Below are 22,275 nucleotides of genomic sequence, written 5' to 3'. Positions count from 1 at the left end.
ACAGTGGCAAAAGCAAAAAGGGTGCATGTGTTTGCTTATTTAATATCATCTCCATGTTCCCTTAGGGAGGTCATGTATACATGTGTATACCTTCACAGAGAGGCTGTTTCCCTGTCCAGCTCCCATCGGACCTGCAGGTCCTATGCTCTGATCCTCCAGCCAAGTAGAAACCCGGCTGACATGTATAGATCAGCGTGTAGCCAAGGGACGGCAGCTCGATGGCTCTCACATCAGACTGGCTCGACATCTCCGGCTGGCTGCAGTGGTGGGCTGCAGAAAATAAGGGAGAGAAGGATTAAAGGGATAGAAAAAGAAGAGATAAAGGAACAGGTTTGAAAAGGTTGGATGTTGGGCCTAATACTTGTAGTTATGCAAACTCATGTATTCTTTTTTTTTTTTAAATATAGGTAGACTGTGTACTTACCAATGCACTCAGGTTGATAACCACTCCAAGTGAGGATGGGCAGACAAGTGCGAGAGATGGAGCCCTGCAGTAAGTAGCCCTTTCTGCAGCTGAAGAACAGAATGCTGCCGATCTGGAAGAGGACACACGTGAGCATGAGAAACCAGACCAGGAACAGAACAAGTGTATTAGGCATAACAGCAAGAGGAATGTACAGAAAGAAAAGGCAGTGTATTTGATTAGTGAAATACATTTTTGGGGGGTTTGCTAGTCTAAACGTGTGATAAGAATATGTTATTAACATTTGATATTCATATATGTGGTATGATTTGCTTTTTCTCTGCGTCAGGTTTGTTTTTAGTTGTGGACTTTTGATTAAAAAACTAAACATTTCAACAAATTGTTATATTTGAAATATCGTACATTAACAATGGACTCTTGGTTGATTTTCAATAAGATTTAGCAGATTTACTATAATGAATACAAGTTGCTTCCATACATCTGTACAACATAAAAGGACATCCAAGTCATTCTGATCTGCCGCCGAGGTTTAACTATGAAAATGAAAAAGATAGTTTTCTCGTAACAGTGATACTGAGCTAGTCCTTTATTCAACATTAAGGCTCACAATGTGGCAAATAAAAGGTACAGAATAAAATAAAAATATCTAAACAAAAATATCATGATTTTTAAAGGTAGCAAATGAATGTTCATGCTTATATAAAAAGCTCACAATGATTTTTCTGTTCAATACATGTATTCAATTCGGTATGAACACATTGTTCATACCTGGTAGCCTTGAGAGTTGTTCTGATTTCCAAAGAGAGGCGAGCCGGGGTCTCCACAGGTAGTGTGAGTGGGATCTGAAACACACAAACAGCAATTCTGATGTAACTCAAATCAAAGGAAGAAGTATTTGCTTTACACAATGCATCCACTACAAACACATAGCTGAATTAGCTAGGTACAGCATGGGAATCGTTCGTTTCACATACTGTGTCTGTCTGAAATACTGAGTGTAGCAGTGAAGCACAACCATGCACTCATACACATGCATTCGTTCTTAGGAAACACTCGCATAGATAATTCCTAGAAAGTATTTTATTGAACACTTTATCCGCGCTCAGACCAGCCAATAACACAATGATAGACTGTAAGCCGTTATCAGACCAAACAAACGTTGGGCCTGAATGTTTTATTTACTGCAGCCTACAGTGGGTAAGACACCGGGAATAGGCCTGGGAGAAAATGACCTTTCCTCCCGTGAGTTCAATGTTAAACTAACTCAAGAAGAAATGGAGCTGTTGTCACTTACAAGAGGATTGTTTTAGCCATTGTATAATCTAAAAGTGGAACAAAAAGCCACAAGAGACCTTACCAGTAAATGTATAGCAGCTAAAAGTGTTGTAAGATTCATATTATCTTAAATTGATTACATAACCACTACATCTTAGTTGACCTCTCACATGACAGGCACTATGGTGAAAGGCTAAACACACAGTTTTTTGCCATAAGTAACTCATGTTAAACAAACTGTTCTCAGGTCAAATGTTGTCATCAGCGCTCATTTTTCTTTAAAAATACTTTAAATACCACAATGATCCAAAGGGCTGAAACAATACTTTGTACTTCATTGGAAATGTGTTTCTGACAAGAGAGTGTGATTTCCTTGAGTGCTTCTTACTACAGCTTCCAAATGTATAACTTGTAAGTCTTCGGTAGTGCTCTTCCTTTTTTAAGAAGGTTTATTGCTTGGGGGATGTTTACTGCAGCAGCAAAACAATATTTTGTGATGACAAAGGCAAAATAAAAGTTTGATACTGCCAGTTACATAAAGATGTTTTGAAAGTTCTGCTTGCATATAAGTCACAGAAGGTGGCACAATTGTCCTCATGCATGGGTCACAAGTGCAGCGTTGGCCTCAATCATTGATCTCACATTACAAATGAGCGCTTGTATGTTGCACATTTGGTCAAATGTGCTCCTGGTAGAGTCTTGCAATGCTAGAGCTACAGTTTCTCCACAATATGTCTACATCCAAGAGTATTCTGAAACAGGTGGAGTAAACCTTCTCTGTTGGGTTAATGAATTACACAGATCAGAATGGGAAAGAACAGAATCGATACAGCTTGTTAGCTGGTTTAAATGGCTTTTGCATGCATTAGTACTTGATTGCGAAAGGCAATCAGGACAACAAGGGAGAACATGAGGAGGCAGAACACAAGCCAGCCAATGAGAGGCTTCTCTCTTATATAAAAGTAAAGGCATATATTGCTTTATGTTCTCTGCTCTGGTTATAGAACAAGGCCCCAGGCCATGCACACTGTTGCCAACAACCACTGCCTGTAGCCCTGCCTGTTAGTCATTACTTTGATTTTTACATCAAAGTGCTGTGTTCCATCATTAACAACATGTCAGACTACACCTTAAAGGAGCACTATCATGCTGATGTTCAGGTTCATGTGTGTATTTATTTAGTGTCTCTACTGTGACATGTCTTCATGCTTTAAAGTTCAAACAGCTCTTTATTTTTCTCATACTGCCTGTGCTGCAGCACCTCTTTTCACCCTCTGTCTGAAACCAGAGCCCAGTCTGCTCTGATTGGTTAGCTGGCTTGCTCCGTTGTGATTGGTCAATGTCTTAGTGTGTTGGAGCAATAGCCAATAGAAGCGCAAGTGTCATTATGTCCCGCAAGTAAACAAAGGAGTCCAATCGAAGGGATTTCAGGCAGGGGGGAGTTTCTCTCTGAAAAACTCCCCCCTGTAGGCAACTTTGGGATTTTAACCTTTGCAGACCATTTACATGTACAAAGGAAAAAACCCAAAAAGCACAATAGGACCTCTTATAATAAATAAAAACAACAAGTAGGAGGCTGTAGCTGAGTGCGTTAGTGCGCTGATCTTTAGGTCAGGCGGGCACAGGTTCAATCCCCACTGCAGTCAGCATACCGTTGTGTCCCTGGGCAAGACACTTCACCCCAAGTTGTTCCTGTGGGGATTGTCCACAGAGTGTATCTAAGTCGCTTTGGATAAAAGTGTCTAACAAGTGACATGTTATGGCAGAGGTGCCCAGTACGTCGACCGCGGTCGACCGGTCGACCGCGGGGGCAATGCTGGTAGATCGCGAGTCATTCATAAAAAAAAAAAATCCAGCTCCGTTAAAATAGACAAAACAGGTTTTGATCCCTCCTCCCTTGGCCTCCCTGCCACTTAATTCAGGAGTTGACTTGATTGACAGAAAAAGCGACCTATTGCTTTCCAGTCTGTTAACCCAGAATGCAAAGCGATACAAAATCAGTCAAGTGCCGGGAGAGACAAACAACAAAATGAGTGCGGGAACGAGCAAAAAGCTAAAGACATACCACTTCCACACAGAATGGGAGGGAGAATCTTTTTTTGTGATGTCACATTCAAAGGTTATTTGCCTTATTTGTAAAGCAAGCGTCGCTCTGCCAAAGAAAGGTAACGTGGAGAGGCATTATCGGAGTGTTCACAAGGCATATGACAGCGACTTCCCTCCGAGTAGCGAGTTGAGAAAGAGAAAGGTCATGTATTATTGCTACACAAACATTATCTCTTAGTCTTAGTGTCGCCAACTCGTTTCTAACATGCAAAAAGACAAACAAATGCGTCTATGGTCGGTGTATTTTCTATCTTTCCAATCCAGAAGAGATCTCTCTCTCCCCCGTCTGTTTGCAAGGGGGCGGGGCAGTTTACACACACGCAGCTCCTACATGCAGCAACACACGGAGGAGATGGTGGAGAGAAGCGCTCCAAGGTGTGGTTACATGTTACCCGTCTTGAGGTGGACAATGCTCGTCACCAAAAGTGTTTAGCATGTAAGGGCGGTAACACGAGCAATTTGTCTAAACATTTAGCAAAAGTGCACCACATTCAGACGGAGGAATGCACCGGGTTCGACTGTCTTTCGAGTAGCTCTGTAGCCCCATCCACGAGTAACGTTTCCACGTCAGGGGTTATGTATGCTAGCAGCAACACACGGGGTTAACTACATTATACAAACATGGGTTAATGATTAGAGGTAACTGAGTTATTTATTTTGTTAAAGTTTCAGCTATTCTGTTTACAGTTCTGTCATCACATTATTTAATACGATTTGTTAAAACATTGTTGTTTCTTTTGATGTGAAATATTATTTATTTAATTCAAATAAAAAGCAATGTTAATTTTGTTCACAATTTGTTCAGTTAATTTAATAATATATGTATTTTTGAATCAAGTATTCATCTTTATTGTCTTCATTGTTAGTTTCCACATGCCTAAAACAACCTCAAACTAAATCTAAAAGTTGATGGCTAAATAAGAGCGTTTGAGAAATTGTGCAAGGCACACAGTAGTAGTCCGAATAGTCGATTAATCGTTTCATTAATCTATAGATTAATCGATAATCAAATTAGTCGTTTGTTGCAGCCCTATTGTAGTTATCCCATGTAAAAATAAAACGTGTTATTCAGCAACCCTTGCAATTTGGGATTTTATTTTTGGTTGGTAGACCTCGGTTAGCTGGTCATTTCAAAAGTAGCTCACCAGCCAAAAAAGTGTGGGCACCCCTGTGTTATGGTAATGGTAATGGTAAAGTAGCTTACCTATGCAAGAGGGTTGTGTGCCACTCCAGGTGCCGTCATACTGACAATATCTTCTGGTGGAGCCCACAAGGACGAGGGGAGGGTAGCAGGAGAAGGAGACAGAGGAGAGGTAGGTGAATCCTCGGTCCTCCCTCCTCCCCTGGGCTGGCATCCCCGGGTCGCCACAGAACACAGCTGCAAAGATAAAGAAGAAGGGAACATGGGAAATGAGAGAGGACCTAGTAACCATGTTGCTTTTAAATCCAATATCTTCCACAGGGTTGAAATGTCACACATGGGACATGCATTATGGACATGCTTGGGTAAAGGACATGCCAAGGACAAGCCAAAGACACATCAATTATCAGTATAATATAATTGGGTGTTGCAGTGTGGTGCCACTTACGGAAGCATTGGGGTTTCTCTCCACTCCAGTTGCCGTTGCCCTGGCAGGTTAACACAGTGGGCAGGGACAGCTGGTAACCTTGGTTGCAGGAGTAGCTGATGCTAGAGCCCCAGATGAAGTCTGTACCGACAACCTGTCCGTTAGGGATGATCGGTGCTGGACCACATACGATTGCTGCAAGGAGACAAAGGGACATTGCAGGACTTCATGGAGTCTGTATACTGGTCTGAATGATGTGATGCTTTTTAGACCACGTATAAGTATAAGATTAATTTGTTCTAGCCTTCTATAACTACTCGTTCCTTTCATGTACTTTCTCATCTCAATCTAGCCGTACATGTCATTGATTTTTTCAGAAGCAGTAAAATAACATACATTTAAATGGGTGTTTTGCAGTTTTTATTTTATTATTATATAATTATTTGGTTATTCAATATTTCAACATATAATTTAGATAACGCTTGGTCATAACCGTAACGGCCTGGTCTGAATCTGACCAACGCTGTCTCTTCTCTCTTTTAGTTAAGAGACATTTTTGGCACAGATATGAATACAGGTATACCTAGAGATGTTGGCACTACATCATTGTATTGTCATTTACATAATTCTACACAACTCTACCTTTACAGAGAGGTTTGGTGCCGTTCCAGGTGCGGTCCTTGGTGCACTTCAGAGTCGAGGCCCTGTCAGCGTCCATGGTGAAGCCAGGAGTACACTGGTAACTCACTGTGTTGTTGTATGTAAAAGCATTGCCCGACCTCACCCCGTTGGCTGGCACTCCAGGGTCACCACAGTGTATTACTGCAGAAACATAACAGGATACAGAAGTATAATCAAATGAAAGCAGACAGACATTGTGGTTTGTTTAGGTGAATGAAAAATACATTCAAAAGAAAAGTCAGTTTGCTTTTTTTACTCTGTTTGAGCTAAAGTATCTGATGATTTAGTTTCCCATTGGATTGTGGGATGTAAAGAACAAGGTCGTTACCAAACAGTGAGATTGAAATACCAGCAAGTAAACAAACTATTTAAAGTGGCTCACTGGACGGAGCTCAGAGTTAATGAACTGTTTTATTACATAGGCAGTTTAACTCACACACAAAACGTAACAATCTAAGAAAAAGCAAAGTTCACATGTCTTTACAGGGATCATAATATGTGTATTCTTTTCATATACTTACAAATATGACTTACGATGCATTTCTGCTTCAAACGATATCCCTAACAGTAATCTTTTATAAGAAGGATCAGTGCACTTTGATTTTCTCCAGTTTAGAGCTTTTAGGGTACAGAGAGACTAACTCTTTGATGGGTATCCCTCTACAGTGGCTCCCTTAAGCATAAAAACAAACCACATTCTCCTTGATTCTATTTTAATATCCTGCGGGGAAAACAGTGTGATTGAGGAACAACAGAGAGAATTCCACTGTGTGACTCAGCAGCTTCATTGCCGTGTATATGACTAAGATAGAACATCGAGGGCACAGAAGGACAACTTGTGCTATGTTGCAGTGGGAAACAAGTTATTAAATGCATATGACCAATATTCCTAGAAGAATCCCCAGCAGGGTGAGCAAACCAGGCCTTTTTCAGGTGTATCGTCTCCCCTTCACTGAGCAAGCACTCAGAGATTTCCCACCGGGCTGGTAGAACTGAGTCGCCTGGAGCCATAATGCCTTTCTAGGACTGTGTAATACCTGCAGGGCTGGGATACGGTGAGATGATTTCCTCCTTTTGTGTAACTATGTTGTTATACTTCCTAGAAAAGTGCCACTCGCTGCTTTGAAACATGACATTATAGGATTCAAATGTTTTTTAACCCTTACTGTATGCATCACTTTTTTTGGCACATTTTTGGCTTTTTAATGTTTTAATATATGTAAATGTGTTAATGCCTTATGCATTTTGACAAGAATATGATTTACTATACTTTTTTACGACTTTGTTAGATCCAATTCAGCTCCCATAATAAGTCTAAAACATTGTAGCCGACATAGCGGGTGTTTCTCAATGTCAAGGAAGGATGCTCCAGAGCCACTATTTCAAGGATGCTACGCCATCGAGTCCCGCCGAAGGACAGTTTCAATGTCCAGGCTCCTTGGGATTCTACAGAGCCCGGTGTCCTTCGTAGCGAGACATTTCGAGGCTGCACACGTGTATCCTCCGCGGTCTTAAAATCCCCACAATGCTTTGCGCACGGACCAATTTCCCCAAATCTGTGGCGGACAATGTAAGGCAGGGCCTCTCATATGACGCACACCTGCACACTTGCTCGCCTGTTCCACTCTTTGTTTTCCGAATGCCAGGAAGGATTCTTGCCTAGCTTCTGAAGGAAGTGACTCGGAAGACATGTCCTACCAAGGAAGCGTCCTCGACATTGAGAAACACCCACAGACACTCAAAACTAGAGAACAAAAATGTCCTCATAGAAACCCAATAAAACCACAGTTTCATGTGAACCCAATGTAAACAAAGCAATACAATTCAGAAAATGTATAAATATATATTATAATTATAAGCATGACTTAATTTGCTACAAATATTTAACTCAGTGAAACATTTGTTTTTATATTTGAAATGGATAAACAAGCTACAGTAGGCTAAAATAGAGCAAGGCAGCTACCCAAATAGTACTTGTAGTCAGGTAATGAGGTAAATCCTCTTTTAGCATACAGTTTAAATCAGATCAGAAGAAATCCTTTAGCCCAGAGTGGGCCTATTCACATATTCTATCCTCACTAAAGGTGCTCTACCAATGTGCGACAACATGTAGCCTTTCACTCCTGGGTGGATTACAGTGCATTGAAATCCGTAATGGTGGTGCTTAGGGTTTATCCTCCCTATTCAGAAGAAACTGCTTCTCTTGGTGACCTCTATTTGCCGGGGTCCCTCCGCTCTGTACAGCACCTGAGTGCCTTTTGTGAAACATGTGGATACAGTCTGTCAGTCAGGCCTGTGCCAGCGGACAGGCCTGAAACCAATTTCTCTCACTGAGCCAGAGATCCGCATGAGTAATGAGTTACACAAAAGAAAATCTACAAGAATTGCTTTCATATTTTCCAGCATTTCTTGCATCATGTTTTGTTTTTACTACCTGTACTCATATCTTATAAAATGTCTATATATGTATCTTAGTGATTTCAAAATCATCCATCAAATTGAAAACTAGTGTTGTAGTATAAATGAACATGAGAAAAAAGAAACAGAGAAGCCTCCTCAACTGGAGCATGAACTTCTATGTCCATGAGGGGAAAAGAGAAGCGTTCCAACTATACAAAGATACACTTTGGTTCTTTCTCTGGAGGAGCCACTAATTACCGGAGCACTCGGGCATGTTGCCGGTCCAGGTCGCGTTAACGGTGCAGTGTCTGCTGAGCAGGCCGGTGGAGTAGTAGCCCTCCCTGCAGGAGTAGGTAATGGATCTGGAAAAGGTTAGGCCATCGTGGATCAGGATCTGAGCATTCCGTGGAGTTCCCGGGTTTCCACAGGACATCACTGAAGACAAAAGAGAACACAAGAGGGAAGCAGAGTATGAGGTATTATTAAGTCGCAGTAGTGTGTGTGTGTGTGTGTGTGTGTGTGTGTGTGTGTGTGTGTGTGTGTGTGTGTGGTGTTTTTTTTTGGAGTGTTGGATAATATCAGTTGCAGACTTCATCTGAGCATTTTTGGGAAAAAGACCAACAGATAAAATACACTTCTCATTTGACTCAATGTTTCCATTCACTAATCTCTCTATCCAACCTGTCCACCTACCAACCTTTGATAATATTTGAAAAGAGGTATGCTCATAAGCCAAGGAAATGAATAGCAATTTACCAGTGAAAGTATTCTTTAAGCGATTACCGGAAGCCAATTAACCTCCAACTCAAATATTTCATAAGGATTTATAAAGGTAAAGATCCTATACCAATTGATTAACACTTTACCTGGTTCTGTGTATGAAGTTCAATAAAACGTATACTGTACATTTGACCAAATGGAGCTTGGTTTTCTAACACATTCCTTTTCCAATCCTTTATGTGTGTGCTATGCGTTCCTAACACAGTTGGTTTTCCCTTAACTTCTATTCTTCATGGACACACTCTACCGCTACCCCGTCTTCCCCTGCGTCCTACTCCATAAGTAGCTCTGCTTTGATGGGCACATCCTTTGCTCACTAAGTCCCCTGGTGTCTGTCCAGCCGCCAGCGAGGGTTCTGTTCATTACAGTTTCCAGCTTGCCCCGGGCCCTCAGAGCCTCGTGGGCTTCACCCTCCCGTAATGACCAGATGTGGCCTGGCCCTTGAAGTCTGTGCCAACCGAGAACAGGTGGGGAGCCTCGGCTCGTCAGCAAACCACACAACAGAGATGGAGTAAGGCAGCGTGATGCATGGGAGAGAGAGGTGGTGGTTGTGTGTGTGTGTGTGTGTGTGTGTGTGTGTGTGTGTGTGTGTGTGTGTGTGTGTGTGTGTGTGTGTGTGTGTGTGTGTGTGTGTGTGTGTGTGTGTGTGTGTGTGTGTGTGTGTGTGTGTGTGTGTGTGTGTGTGTGTGTGTGTGTGTGTGTGTTTGGAGTGTAAACAAGGGCAGGGACAAAGAAATACAATATAACTGCAGATAAACTAGCCCTCTTGAAGGTGGAATACAGCAAGATTATCAATTTTTTTTAAATGTTATTGCTGTTAAGAGTTGAGTTAAAATGTTAGAAATTGCTGCTGCATGAAAGATGTTTGACAGTAGAAAGAGAATTGCACCCATAGTTCTTTCACTGTTCGTAATGTCTGTCCTTTCTCTGCAATAATAATGGATCGTATCAGCCCTTTAGCCCAATATCGATCAGACGCACACTCCCTACACATTTACAGAATTGTCTTCTTCAGCAGTCAACAGCAGGCTGGAGGCGATGTTACAAACGGGGGAAAAAAGGAAAAAAAGAACCTTCTGTAGTTTGATCAACACCTCAATCAAACACATGCAAATGAGCGATTTGCCTTTCATTTCATTTTCAAAGGCATAAGCTAATTACACAATCAGGGACTACATTATTAGCCACAATATAAAGCTTGAAATATGCAATTCACTGATAGGATTTGTTGAGATCAGCTAGCTCTGAAAAGACACTCAAATGTAGAGATGATGATATCAATACTTATCAGCAAAATATCTGGCTACAATGAAAACATGTTGGCCTATATTAATCCGAATATTATTATTTAAAACAATTCCAGTGGAGGAATGAAAGGATACACAAAGACACTAGAGACTGATATGTACAGTGTATAAGTTACTGAATGGAAATGAGAGGCTGTTGATGAGATGTTGTATTCATGCCATTAGAAGTTCAGTGAACTTTTGTGACTGAAAAATCATAACTCAACAGCTGGCATCTTTAGGCGTTACTAAAATGTTCAGACATTGTGTTAACTCATTACCGTTCCTAAGAAGTCTTCCATCCATTCATTATTCAACAGTTATCCAGGTTTAGGTTCCAGTATTGGCAATTTAATCAGTAGTTCATACATGACTTTGCCCATGTGTGTCCTCCAGCTCCTCTGAAGGAATCCCAAGGCGTTCCCAGGCCATATGGGATATGCAATCTCTCCAAAGTCTTCTGGGTCTGCTCTGGGGTCTCGAGTTGGACATGACCACAATACTCTCACAGTACATTGGAGAGGGCATTGTGATCAACTGAATGCAGCTGTTTTACTCAAAGCTTTTTTCCTTGATAGCAAGCATGCTTAACATTTGCCTTAAAGGTCGTACTCCAACACTAAATAGGAATGTCCTTGACTTACCACCACGTGCGTGCGTACATACATATCCTGCTTAGGTTTTGTAAGGACTTAGAGCCAGGAGCACAGATCTCAGTACTTAATATTCCCACAGCTACCAAGAAAAGGAAACACATGCAGATTATAGGCAGAACTCCCATGACCGCTTCAGTATCAATGTGAGGATAAAGAGGTGAGGAGGCAAGGTTGAAACCCATACTCATTTTCCTGAAACCAGTCCAGGCTCTCCTAGACTAATAGCATGACGTGTGTTTAACCCTGATTCTGAAACTTGGATCCACCATCCCCTTCTACCAGTCAATGTATGACATAGAAGAAATACAAATACAACACACGCTGTAACCATGTATTCTCACCGTGACACTCAGGTTGGGTGCCGAGCCAGGTCCCATTGGTCAGGCAAGTCCTCTCTGGTGAGCCTTTCAGCAGATAGCCGGGCTCACAGCTGAAGCGGACAGCACTGCCCACCGTGAAGTCTTCCCCCAGACGGATACCGTGCACGGGAGTGCCCGGATCTCCGCACAGCCCCGCAGAATCGCCTGGAAAATAATCCGACAACAAATGCAAATGTAATCATGAGGCAAAAACATTGCTCACATGTAGATTATATATGTACTTCCTACAGCATTGCAGAAAGGGTTGTTTCTTTTCTTTTTAAAACATAATATTGATATTTTAAACGCTTGAAACTGCTGCCCTTCCTAATTTAAAAAGTGCTAGTGAACATTTCTTTAATAGTGCAAAGATACAAATGTCAGGCTTTACAAAAACAATGGTTGTGTTTAATACCTGTTTTGAAAACACTACCTATCCCTGAAACATATGTGAACGTCAGTCAACTGTCAGCATGCTATTTTATTGTTAGCTTGCAACTCTCTTTGTGCTCTAGTTTGTGTGTCACTGTCTGTGTTGGTGTATGTTTCTTTGCCAATAGGCGTGTTCACACCAAGTACTTTTCCCACAAAGGTTCCTGAGAACTCTTTAGTTCTCATGAACTAAGTACAGATCGCGTTCAGACCGGAAATTAGTTCCTTGGGGTGGATAAGGCAAATGAAGCCGCTGACGTCACTTCTTCTTCTTCTGCTTTGGGTTTACTGGCAGGCCGCAAACAACTTCACGGCGTATACTGCCACCCGAAGTCCCCGGCCGGAAGTCCCCGGAGTTGGGGACTGGCTTCAGTAGAAGCTGCTGGGCTAATGCTAATGCTAATAATGCAATGCGAGGATAATAAAATGGTGGCTTCACAAAACTTTTTGGGAGTTTGACGGGCGTGGTTTGCACTCCGCCCAGCCAATCAGACACAGGAACCTGAAAAGGGGATAAAAAAGGTTCTCTAGAACTAATTTAGTTCCTGGGACTTTTTGGTGTGAACGCAAGTAAATCGCAGTTCTCAGGAACCTTTGTGGGAAAAGTACTTGGTGTGAACGCGCCTTATGTGTTTGTATTTGCATGTGTATATACCCCCATGGCTTTTCTCTTGTGAACTAGGCTCTCTGAAGCGATTCACTGCAAGGACAGAGAGTATGGGGGCCGATGTCTTTATAGGGCTTCATAACCAAGCCGAGGTGGGCGTCCCTGCTCCTCAGTCTAATATGAGCAGATTAAAGCGGTTTTATAGAGGACAGTCTCTTTGTCCTTGAGGCCTATGGATCAGAGAGGCAGCTCCATCTTTGGTCCACCTACTTCGCTCATTACCTGCTAACAGCTGCCACGCAAAGTCTTTATTTGCTGAACCTGGCATTATGAGGGCATCACTGTGACTTGGTGGTGATATTACACCTGAATTAATCACGTTTTATGAGCGAGGAGCTAGCAAGAGGATGAGAAAAAGTGCTTCACCGGGACATAGTTTCAAATGAAATGTGCTTCAGATAAAGTTTGAAGGCTTTCACAAAATGGGGTTATTTTTAGTTTTGTCTTTCCAAACAGCAGACGGTCAATCTGGGTTTAGTTTTCCATACCGGAGCAGTGTGGCGGAGAGCCGCTCCATTGGCCGTCCAGCTGGCACATCCGCGTTGTGTTGCCGACGACGCTCCGCTGGCCGATGCAGGTGTAGCGAATGACTGAGCCCACTGTCCGACGGTCGCCTGAGATCTGGGTGTAGGGAGGCATGCTGGGGCGGTCACACAGCACCACTGTCCAATCAGAGCAGAGAGACGAGACAGTTAACCACATGTTCAATTGATCGACTTGTTTTAGGGAAGTCATAGAAGTACATTTCACATTATCAGACTATATTTCATAAAAAACACGTATCCAACTTAGTGAGGTAAGACTGCTAGTTATTTATCACAATGGGATTCTTTAGGTTACAAATGCAAAACAAGGCCAGTAAGTGTATTATCTGAATAAAAACAAAGGTATATGTAAAATAAGTCACTAGGATGACTAATTCTGCTTTTTGATAATCCATTTTCAAAACTTAAAAAAGGTAGAGTAGATAATCTGGGTAGTTAACACAGTTTTACCATTATCTTCTTATACAATTTGATCCTGCTTCACTTACAATCAACCCCAGAGATACTCACATAGGCATTTTGGCAGGGAGCGGTCCCAGGTCCCGTCCCCCTGACAGGACAGGGAGCTGGTGCCCAGCAGGTAGTATCCGGGGTTACAGCGGTACGACACAGCGGTCTGGAAGCTGTAGCGGTGCGGCCCGCTCGCCAGTATCTGCCTGATGCTGTTCTCCACGTGACCCGGCTCTGTGCAGTTCACAACTGGAGAGGGGGGAAGAGTTCAAAGAAGCCAGATTATTAAAAACATATTCTGTTAAAAACAAATGTTTTAACCTGGAAGTAATAGTTTAATGACGCTTATCTGTTAAAAGTTACAGGCAGGACGGACGAAAGGGAACGTTTCTTGTGTTTTTCAGTCGCTATAACACCCTCTTACAAACGGAACCATTTTGAAAGCAGAGTTTTTGCTCTCTGTCCATTCCTGTCCTCATCTACCCCATCTATCGAGCCCATTCCAAATGAAGTAGGAGGCACACTCCGGAAATAAACATTTGCTTCATTAGAGCCAGTCTCCTGCTGGCCGTCGTGGTGCAAAGATGGTGATGGATGGGGAGCACACAGGAGAAGAGGCACCATGTCAGTTTAGCACCAGATGGAGAGAGTTAGGGAAGGGGAGAATGAGGGATGGATGAGCAGCAAGGGACAGAGTTAGAGAGGAAGAGGCCCTTATGGTGCAGAATGTATTAAAATTCATGACAGAATATCAGGCTACGACTGCTTCCAGCACCGATCCATCTTGAGGATCTCGGATACAAACCCAAACCTTACAATGCCAGAACAAGGCAGTGTGTAACAGTTGCTGTCTAGTCTATACTGTGAAACACAAGTGCATCTGTACTATGATGCCAAAACTCTTAATGGCTTCTAAAATAATATCCTTTATGGACCCGTTTGCAGTTCCAGTCTTGCTCCATGAGATTGCCTTCGCCACATCCGAAAAACAACCCATTGTATGCTAATGCACCTAAAAGCTTGCTCGTTCTTATGCTCCAAAGCTGGCCAGCACAGCTTAATCACCCCCAAATACCTATTATAATATATACCTTCCAGTGGAGCGCTGACCCGTGGTGCCATCATTTACAACTTACTGCATAATAACACCACAAAGTGTTTTTTAAGCAGTGGATCTGTTTCTGTACGAGACTTCCCAAGCTCTGAATTCAGCTTTGAATAAATGTGTGCGGGCAACATAGAATGAAAAGCGATCCAACAGTCATCTAAAACGACTGACCTCCTGGTACATTTCTGTGTGTGGCCCAGTGGGCAGGCAGAGAGGAAATGAAAGGATGAAAGGAAAAGAAGAATAAAAGTGAGAGGGGGGGGGGAAAAGGGCTGAGGTAATTCATCTCTGTTCCACTCAGAAGAGGAGACCCCGGTAACCCTATCCTCCTCTTGGCCTCCTGCCAGGCAGCGGCATATAAGTGGTGTGTCAGAGTGTGTTTTTTCTGTCCTGTGTCTCTTGCCTTTTATCGCTGAAAGCAAGGCCGGATTAACCATATGGGCAAACTGGGCAAGTGCCTAGGGGCCCTTGAGCAAATAGGGCCCTCAGTGACAAGATTAAAAAAATAAAAAAATAAAAAACATTTGTTTTTCTTTTTCGGGCACAACCTCACTCATCATACATTGTTTTAAATGACACTCACTCTTCACCATAAATAACACAGCTTTTCTATAGGATCAAATTAATATATTTTCTAAACTGTCTCTGTACTGTAGATCTCACTATGTATGCGCTCAACTTTATTATTACGCGGTGGCGGTGTATAGCCGAATCACAGCCCCACCCTCACTCATGTCACATTTTGTGGACTGGCTATGGGAAATACCGGGAGTTTTCCCAGGAGGCCGGTGCTGTGCGTGGGCCGGAGGGCTGCTCGGATTGGAAAAAAAATACAACATGCCGCGCATTAAGTGGGCCTGTCTGTCAATTAAACCCTGGGCCACTTTTTCCCCCCAGTCCGCCACTGGTTGGGGGGGGGGGCATGAGCGCTCAGTGCCCAGGGGCCCCTGCAGGTACTAATCCGGCCTTGGCTGAAAGACAAATAAACACACGAGTCATCCAAAGAAGGCGGTGTTGTAAGCTCTGTTGCTGTGACTCAACTTGGTGTTGATTAGGGAGGGATAGAAGACTGTTCCCTGCATTACTGATTCAGCCTATAGGATTGTAGTTAGAATCTGGACCGTGAAAATCATTAACTTTCAGTGATTAAATAATTTCCCTTCCTTACTTAGTTGCCTGCCTTCTTTATCCACTAGTCTCTACCTCTTAAAGGAAAGCTGACAGTCCAGCTAAGCTAAAATGAGATGGTTGAAGCAGATGTCATCCCAGCACTTAGTTTTCCTCTCAGATGAGGAAACACATGGAGTGCATGTCTCACCAAATATGTCTAGAATTCTGTAATTAGGGTGATAAATCTGATTGACAAAAAGATCCCTAAGCTTCTTATGTCTCCACATCAACAGTGAGGATAATATGTCATAAAACTAGACCCACAACCCCCCCCACTCACACAGAGGCACACAAAAAGCATCTCAGAGTCATCATCTGTATGGAAACAAGGCCAATGCTAATGTGATGTCACCACTCGAGCGGAGAGATTGAAGGCGTATGTCTGGGACAAAATCTCGCCTGCTTATTCATGCGGCAGCTAAATGTACTTCTCCCTCTTTTTAACAACTGGAGAAGGGTTCCTGTGGGACTCGCAACCCCCCTCATCCCTTCATAAATGTCTGAAAAAATAAGGCCGTGTCCTTTCTCTGCTCATTTAAAACAAACTCACAAGTCAATCCGTCACTGATTCTGTCACTGCCTTGTCGCATTCAGGGCCCGACCTTGCGAGCGGGCCCTTTCTGTGGCTGTCACAAAGCCCTCAGTTAGCGGGGACTTAGAGACAGACGTGGGTGCCGGTGATACATGGCTTGTCGCAAAAACACTGCCAAATTAAGAGTCTTTGCATCACTTGCACGCAGAGCAGGGTACTTCTTATTCTGAGCAAAAGTCAGGATGCTGCTCTCCCAAAGGCTGCTGTCTGTCACACAGGCTCAAGGATCCTGTGATTGTTTTTGGCTTTGTCTGCATGGTTAAGGACCAAGTGTGCTTCCCTGATGGACAAGTGAGCCAGAGGGGGCCACAGGGATAGCAAGGGAAAGAGAAAATAACATCACATGTACCGGTAAATATGATCTGAAACCTCACTGGACCAAGTGGTTAAGAGTGCGTTAATTAAATAATGCAGTCTTCTCTTTTGCTATTCATTTCAATTCCCCTCTAATATGCATCGTTTAAACTCCTTCTCCCTCCCGGGCGTCTTTGCGCTTCTTCTACGCTCTCTTTATGATTGGGGTCATCTATGGTCACACAAGATATGACCTTGTACAATACAATAAGTAATTTAATACCTACCTACAAAAATCGAGGAGAGCACAAAACCGTACCCCTCTGGACAAGTACGTATAAACTTAATTACAATGTTCACTGAGCATTAGCTATTCACACAGTTGATGTCTTTGGCTTATTTAGCACTAGAATCATTCACAGGGCACACACATACGTATAAACAAATGCAGGACTGGCTTCTGTTGGTGTGCTATGAGCATGCATCATGCAGTTGAACCTTAAAGGTGACCTATCATGCAAAATGCACTTTTGTACGTCTTTGATACATGAATATGTGTCCCCGGTGTTCCAGGGAACTCACCAAGTGTCAGAAAACACAACCCTCTCTATTTTCCTCCATACCCAAATCTCTTAAAAAGGGGCTGCAACGGATCTGATACAGACTGATCCAGATTTGAACACTTCTATGACGTCACAGAAGTGGCGCTACGGCTATTGGACCAACTCCACCAATCAGGAGGAGACAGCCACGGACATTGCCGTTGGAAAGCGCTGGAGACGCTGTAGTACATATGCCAGGCTTGTAGATGGTGCTGTTCTCACAGAATCAGCCCATGCAAAGACAGTTAAATTGAGCGAAATGAGGAATGGCTGAAATGCATGATCTGTTTGGTATTTTGAAAAAGAAAAAGTATAAATATGCCTTATATAGGTATGGTCCTACACTATATTATTCAAATATAGCATGATAGGTCCACTTTAACTCATACCTTTTGCTCATGGAGGTGTCATGAGAATAACAATGATGAATGGTTCTCTCATATTAGCTATTTGTAAGCTCAAATGACAAATTGCACTACTTTAACTTTCCTGAAATTGCATAATAATTTATACTTCCATGTGTGATTGTTCTTTTATCATCACATCCATTCATTAGTAGGCATGAGGTTCTACTAAAACGCATACATGCATAGACTGATTAGCTTGTAAAATGTACTGGACACTTACTTTTACACCTGGGGAGGGCGTTGCTCCACTGCCCATTAGACTGGCAGCTAGATTTGACAGCCCCTTGCAGAACGTATCCGGTGTTGCAGACAAAGCGCACAGCGTCATTCAAGTTGAACTGGGCTCCTTGGGTCGATCCGAAAGTAGGGTTGCCAGGGTGACCACATGTGATGGCTGGGGAAGTCAAAGGAAACAGACGAATGAGGGTAAAAGTCAAATCAAAGACGAGATTAACAAGCCCTGGAATGCAATAGGCAACGTCACAACAAAACAATCATCACTGAATGTAGATGGTGAGTAATGATCCAAACTCTAAAGCGACAGGCGCCGCTGCAGCTGCATGTCTCTAATTTTTGCCACGGGCCTCCATTAAAATAATCTTGCAAATTATATTATAGAGAAATACAGAGTGTCGTTTTGTGATAATTACCCCATCTTTGAAAATGTCACGGTAAAACTTAGACACGAGGCACAGGTGGGTTTTATATATAAATATATATATGTGATTTTAATTCAGGAGCTTGAGCAGAAGCTTCCTCTAAAAAAATATTCAATAACCGGATTAATTGGTGATCAGTACCAGATGGCTCAGGTCTAATCACACTGAATGTGCAGTTGGTAACGGCCTGATAAGGGCATCCCTAGGTAATATATGTCTCTATTCATTATTGATCTATTAGCAACACTATTATGCTGAGACAGAATTGGCAATTATTTTGTATCGAGATTGTTTTTCTCTTAATTTGGTGGTTGTCCTAGTAAAAAGTTAAAGTCTGGGTTCCCACTTTATTTGAGCAAGTAGAAGCCTAAAGAAATACACAATATCATCCATAGTTTGACTTATTACGAGCTGTTCTCTGTTACTTACGGACACAGACAGGAGTGTTTCCAGACCATTCGTGAGCTTGTTCACAGATTCGTACCGACACACCAATGAGACGAAATCCTGGATTACACTGGTACACAACGCTGCCTCGAAAGTTATAATTCTCCCCAATGATCTGTCCGTTCACTATAGGCTCTGGGTTGCCACAATGACCAGCTGTGGATTAAAGAAGAGTCAACATCAAACAAAGCGTCTGGAAGTCAATTGCAAGAATACAATCATTTCTTGGGTGTTGAAGATCTCACCTAGACACTGGACCTGTGATCCACTCCAAAGCCCATTGGACATACACTCTCGTACCCGAGAGCCCACCAAGGTATACCCTGTGTTGCAGGAGAAGATGGCGGTGGCTCCATACACAGTCAGTGTTCCAATCTTGTTGCCGTTTGGTGGAGTCCCAAGGTCCCCGCAGGAGATGACTGCAATGAGAAATCAATTTGTCGAGTTACACTCCCGTATGGTTTGCATATAATCTAGATTAAAACCAAATGTGTTTTGTTTGTAAAATGGGATCTAATTTTGTTTTAGTTAGAACATTTCTTCGTGTTTAGTCATGTTTTTTTCTTAATATCAAAGTGGGATATCATACATTTCGATGCAATTACTCTCCTGCTTCACAATAACTATTTTTCTTTTCGTTCTCTATGTCGTAACTCAACACACTGTGGTAAAAAAAGACCATGGAGATTACACTTACTCTCGCAGACTGGACGTGGATCAGGGTAGTTCCAGGTGCTGTTGGCCTGGCATCGAATGACCATTTGACCCCTGTAGTAATACCCCGGGTCACATATGATCATCATTATAGTGTCATATTGGTTTTGAGTGCCATAGATTAGCCTCCATCTCCCATGTTCAACAGCAGAGTGGCCGATGTCGGGGCAGGTCACCGCTGGAAGGTCAAAGGACAAACAGAAATTATTAACATAAATACCTATTTGTGTTTGGTGCGGTTACAATGGAACTGCAGCTAAATAAACCGACAGTAAGAGAAGTACTCACGAATACATCTGGGCGGGGTCTCAATGGGGCTCCACCTCCCAGACTCCTGACATGACACTGAGGTGGTGACAGGCCCAGCCAGGCGAAATCCGGGATTACACTGGTACGTGGCCGTAGCTCCTAGAGAGAAGTCCTGGCCCACAATACTGCCGTTTATCGGAGGTACTGGCATTCCACAGGACATCACTAGAAGGGAATGAGGATTGTGTTGGGAAGTAAGTCGAAACATGTGCTTTTTAGAATGAAAGTATACTAACTATTTAACTATCTTTGTATGCAGTGCCAAGCTCTACATAGGCTTCCTGTATAAACACAGCGAAGGAGCATCAATTGATGTGGAGTAAACATTAGCTCGGGCTGCCATCTGCACCAGAGTAAACAATAGGCTCCAGAGAGAGCATGAGCAATTATTGTGGAAATTACACCAGGTGCAAACTTGACCAGGCATTGAATAGTTAATACTATTAATACATCTGGTCGGAAACTAGACTCTGAAAATAGATTCAATGCTTTTGTGATTCTGTATAAGAGAAAATCCAGACAGACATATACTGTACTGTAGATAATTCACTAAAATTGGAGATCAATAAGGATGGTGCAACTGCATCACAGTCTTGTCAAATCTAAAGTTACATTTGTTTATGTTAGGGGGAAAAGCAGTTTTAAATTGAATTAGATAACCTTAAAAGCTTTGACTATATTTATGTGCATCACAGTTGTGTCAGTCCTGGTGCAAAGAATGACATTTATCTTGTTTCATTGTATCACTGAAAAAAGTCTGCACAGTGACAAGCAGATACCTGTGGCTATAACCCACAAGACTGACATATCAAACACCTCAGCTCAGTTAAACCAACTATCATTAATCTGATGCAATGCCATCTTCAAAGCGGTTCTGAGGATGGGTGAAGTGAGCTTCCTTGAAGCACGCCTAAGGCTGAGGGGCTGTTGGTGATGGCACTGTCAGCTGGAATCACACTGTGATCCAAAGCAAATGGAATCAGTGATCAGAAACAGAACAATTTCAACTTACAAAATGAATTTGCAAGAGAAAACGTCTTCTTGAACTCAGCACATCAGTAAAGGAGAATGCTAGGAATGTTAAAATCTTGTTTTCTCTGCACTGTGTTTAATTGAATCACTTTGGAGAAGTCTATACAACTATATACCGGATGAGCTCCGTTGAATTGATAACATTGACGAAATGTAACTTAATTAAAAGGAAATCTTGTTCTAGCCATGTACAATCATCCTGCCCATCTGATTGTACAAATGTCATTTGCCTCACCTTAATTAGGAAATACAAAACAATGGATTATATTTCTTTATCCACGTTTTTTATTAACAATCTACATTCTACTTATCCTCTCTAATATCCTGCTGCTATGACCAGTGGTGCTAAGTAAGTGGTATAGTGAACCTTTCTCCAATACATTTATTTAATACCTTTAATTACTTTGCACATTTGGAATAATGATGCAAAAAAACACTTAACTAAGACGCAAGTTACTGTACACCTGTTAACATTCACAAACTACACTGAAGCATACAAAGTGATTACAAGTAGCTGCATGCAGGAGTATTTCTACACTCTGGTAGCTCTACTCTTATGTTTAGTCAGATGTACTAAAACAAAGCATTTATTTTCTCCACCGCCATAGGTCTTTTTGGGCGAGCAGAGAAAGTCTTCTGCTGTTCTTTACATCTGTGATCTTGTTTAGTCTGCAGTACTGCCTGGTACAAGTGTTTGTCAACAGCTTTCAAATCAAATCAAAACTGCTCCACCTGTTAACAATCTGCTCAAAGATTGTTGGTCAACCCTGTCAGAGACTCTATGACTCAGCATACCACAATAACCTAGAGAGGCTGTCCAACACCATCATCTCGGACCTAAACCATGTTCTGAACAGCCAATATGAATCTAATCGGAGATACAGGGTCCCAGGAAGTCAGACTGAAGCATCCTTTGTGCACCAGTCAATCCTCACAGTAAATACAGAGCTGAATCCCAGATCAAATGCTAAAGGGTCTTTGAGCATGTTTTCTCTCAATGATTGTGCTGTTATGTTAAATGATTGTTGTTTGTTTTTCATGTATTTTGTCTTGATATTTGTCTATGTTGATGTTACACATGGAGCAGGGGGGTATACTACGAAGCAGGATTTTCGCTTAGCCGGCTAACTTCTTGGAAAGTTCGGGATTTCCGGTCCTACGAAGCTGGTTCTCTTTTTAGCAGGCTAGATCTCCATGGTAACTTATGCTGTGCGGCTAACCTGCCCCGGAGCAGGTTAGGTTGCAGGCTAAGAGCTCAACTCAGTGAAAGCACTGCCTGCTGACCAATCAGAGCTCAGTGTGCGGAGTTTAA

At 42.4% G+C, this 22,275-nt stretch overlaps 1 protein-coding gene across 1 annotated transcript in view; it reads right to left on the bottom strand.

Annotated features, from left to right (window-relative positions):
- Nucleotides 1-22,275, bottom strand: part of csmd2 (CUB and Sushi multiple domains 2) — a 266,993-nt gene that overhangs the window by 12,853 nt on the left and 231,865 nt on the right. Inside the window, exons 51-65 of the mRNA XM_079654679.1 lie at nucleotides 19,911-20,096; nucleotides 19,606-19,800; nucleotides 19,154-19,327; nucleotides 18,891-19,064; nucleotides 18,023-18,196; nucleotides 13,690-13,878; nucleotides 13,123-13,296; nucleotides 11,518-11,700; nucleotides 8,713-8,889; nucleotides 6,016-6,195; nucleotides 5,395-5,568; nucleotides 5,010-5,183; nucleotides 1,193-1,266; nucleotides 425-536; nucleotides 91-270 (exon numbers count right to left, since the gene is read on the bottom strand). Of these exons, the coding sequence (XP_079510805.1) occupies nucleotides 91-270; nucleotides 425-536; nucleotides 1,193-1,266; nucleotides 5,010-5,183; nucleotides 5,395-5,568; nucleotides 6,016-6,195; nucleotides 8,713-8,889; nucleotides 11,518-11,700; nucleotides 13,123-13,296; nucleotides 13,690-13,878; nucleotides 18,023-18,196; nucleotides 18,891-19,064; nucleotides 19,154-19,327; nucleotides 19,606-19,800; nucleotides 19,911-20,096 (2,520 nt within the window). The remainder of the gene's footprint in view (nucleotides 1-90; nucleotides 271-424; nucleotides 537-1,192; nucleotides 1,267-5,009; nucleotides 5,184-5,394; nucleotides 5,569-6,015; nucleotides 6,196-8,712; nucleotides 8,890-11,517; nucleotides 11,701-13,122; nucleotides 13,297-13,689; nucleotides 13,879-18,022; nucleotides 18,197-18,890; nucleotides 19,065-19,153; nucleotides 19,328-19,605; nucleotides 19,801-19,910; nucleotides 20,097-22,275) is intronic.

The sequence above is a fragment of the Notothenia rossii genome, assembly GCF_949606895.1.
Source record: "Notothenia rossii genome assembly, chromosome: 10".
NCBI lineage: Eukaryota > Metazoa > Chordata > Actinopteri > Perciformes > Nototheniidae > Notothenia > Notothenia rossii.
The sequence above is the reverse complement of the archived record's forward strand: the minus strand, read 5'-3'. Positions and strand labels throughout refer to the sequence as shown.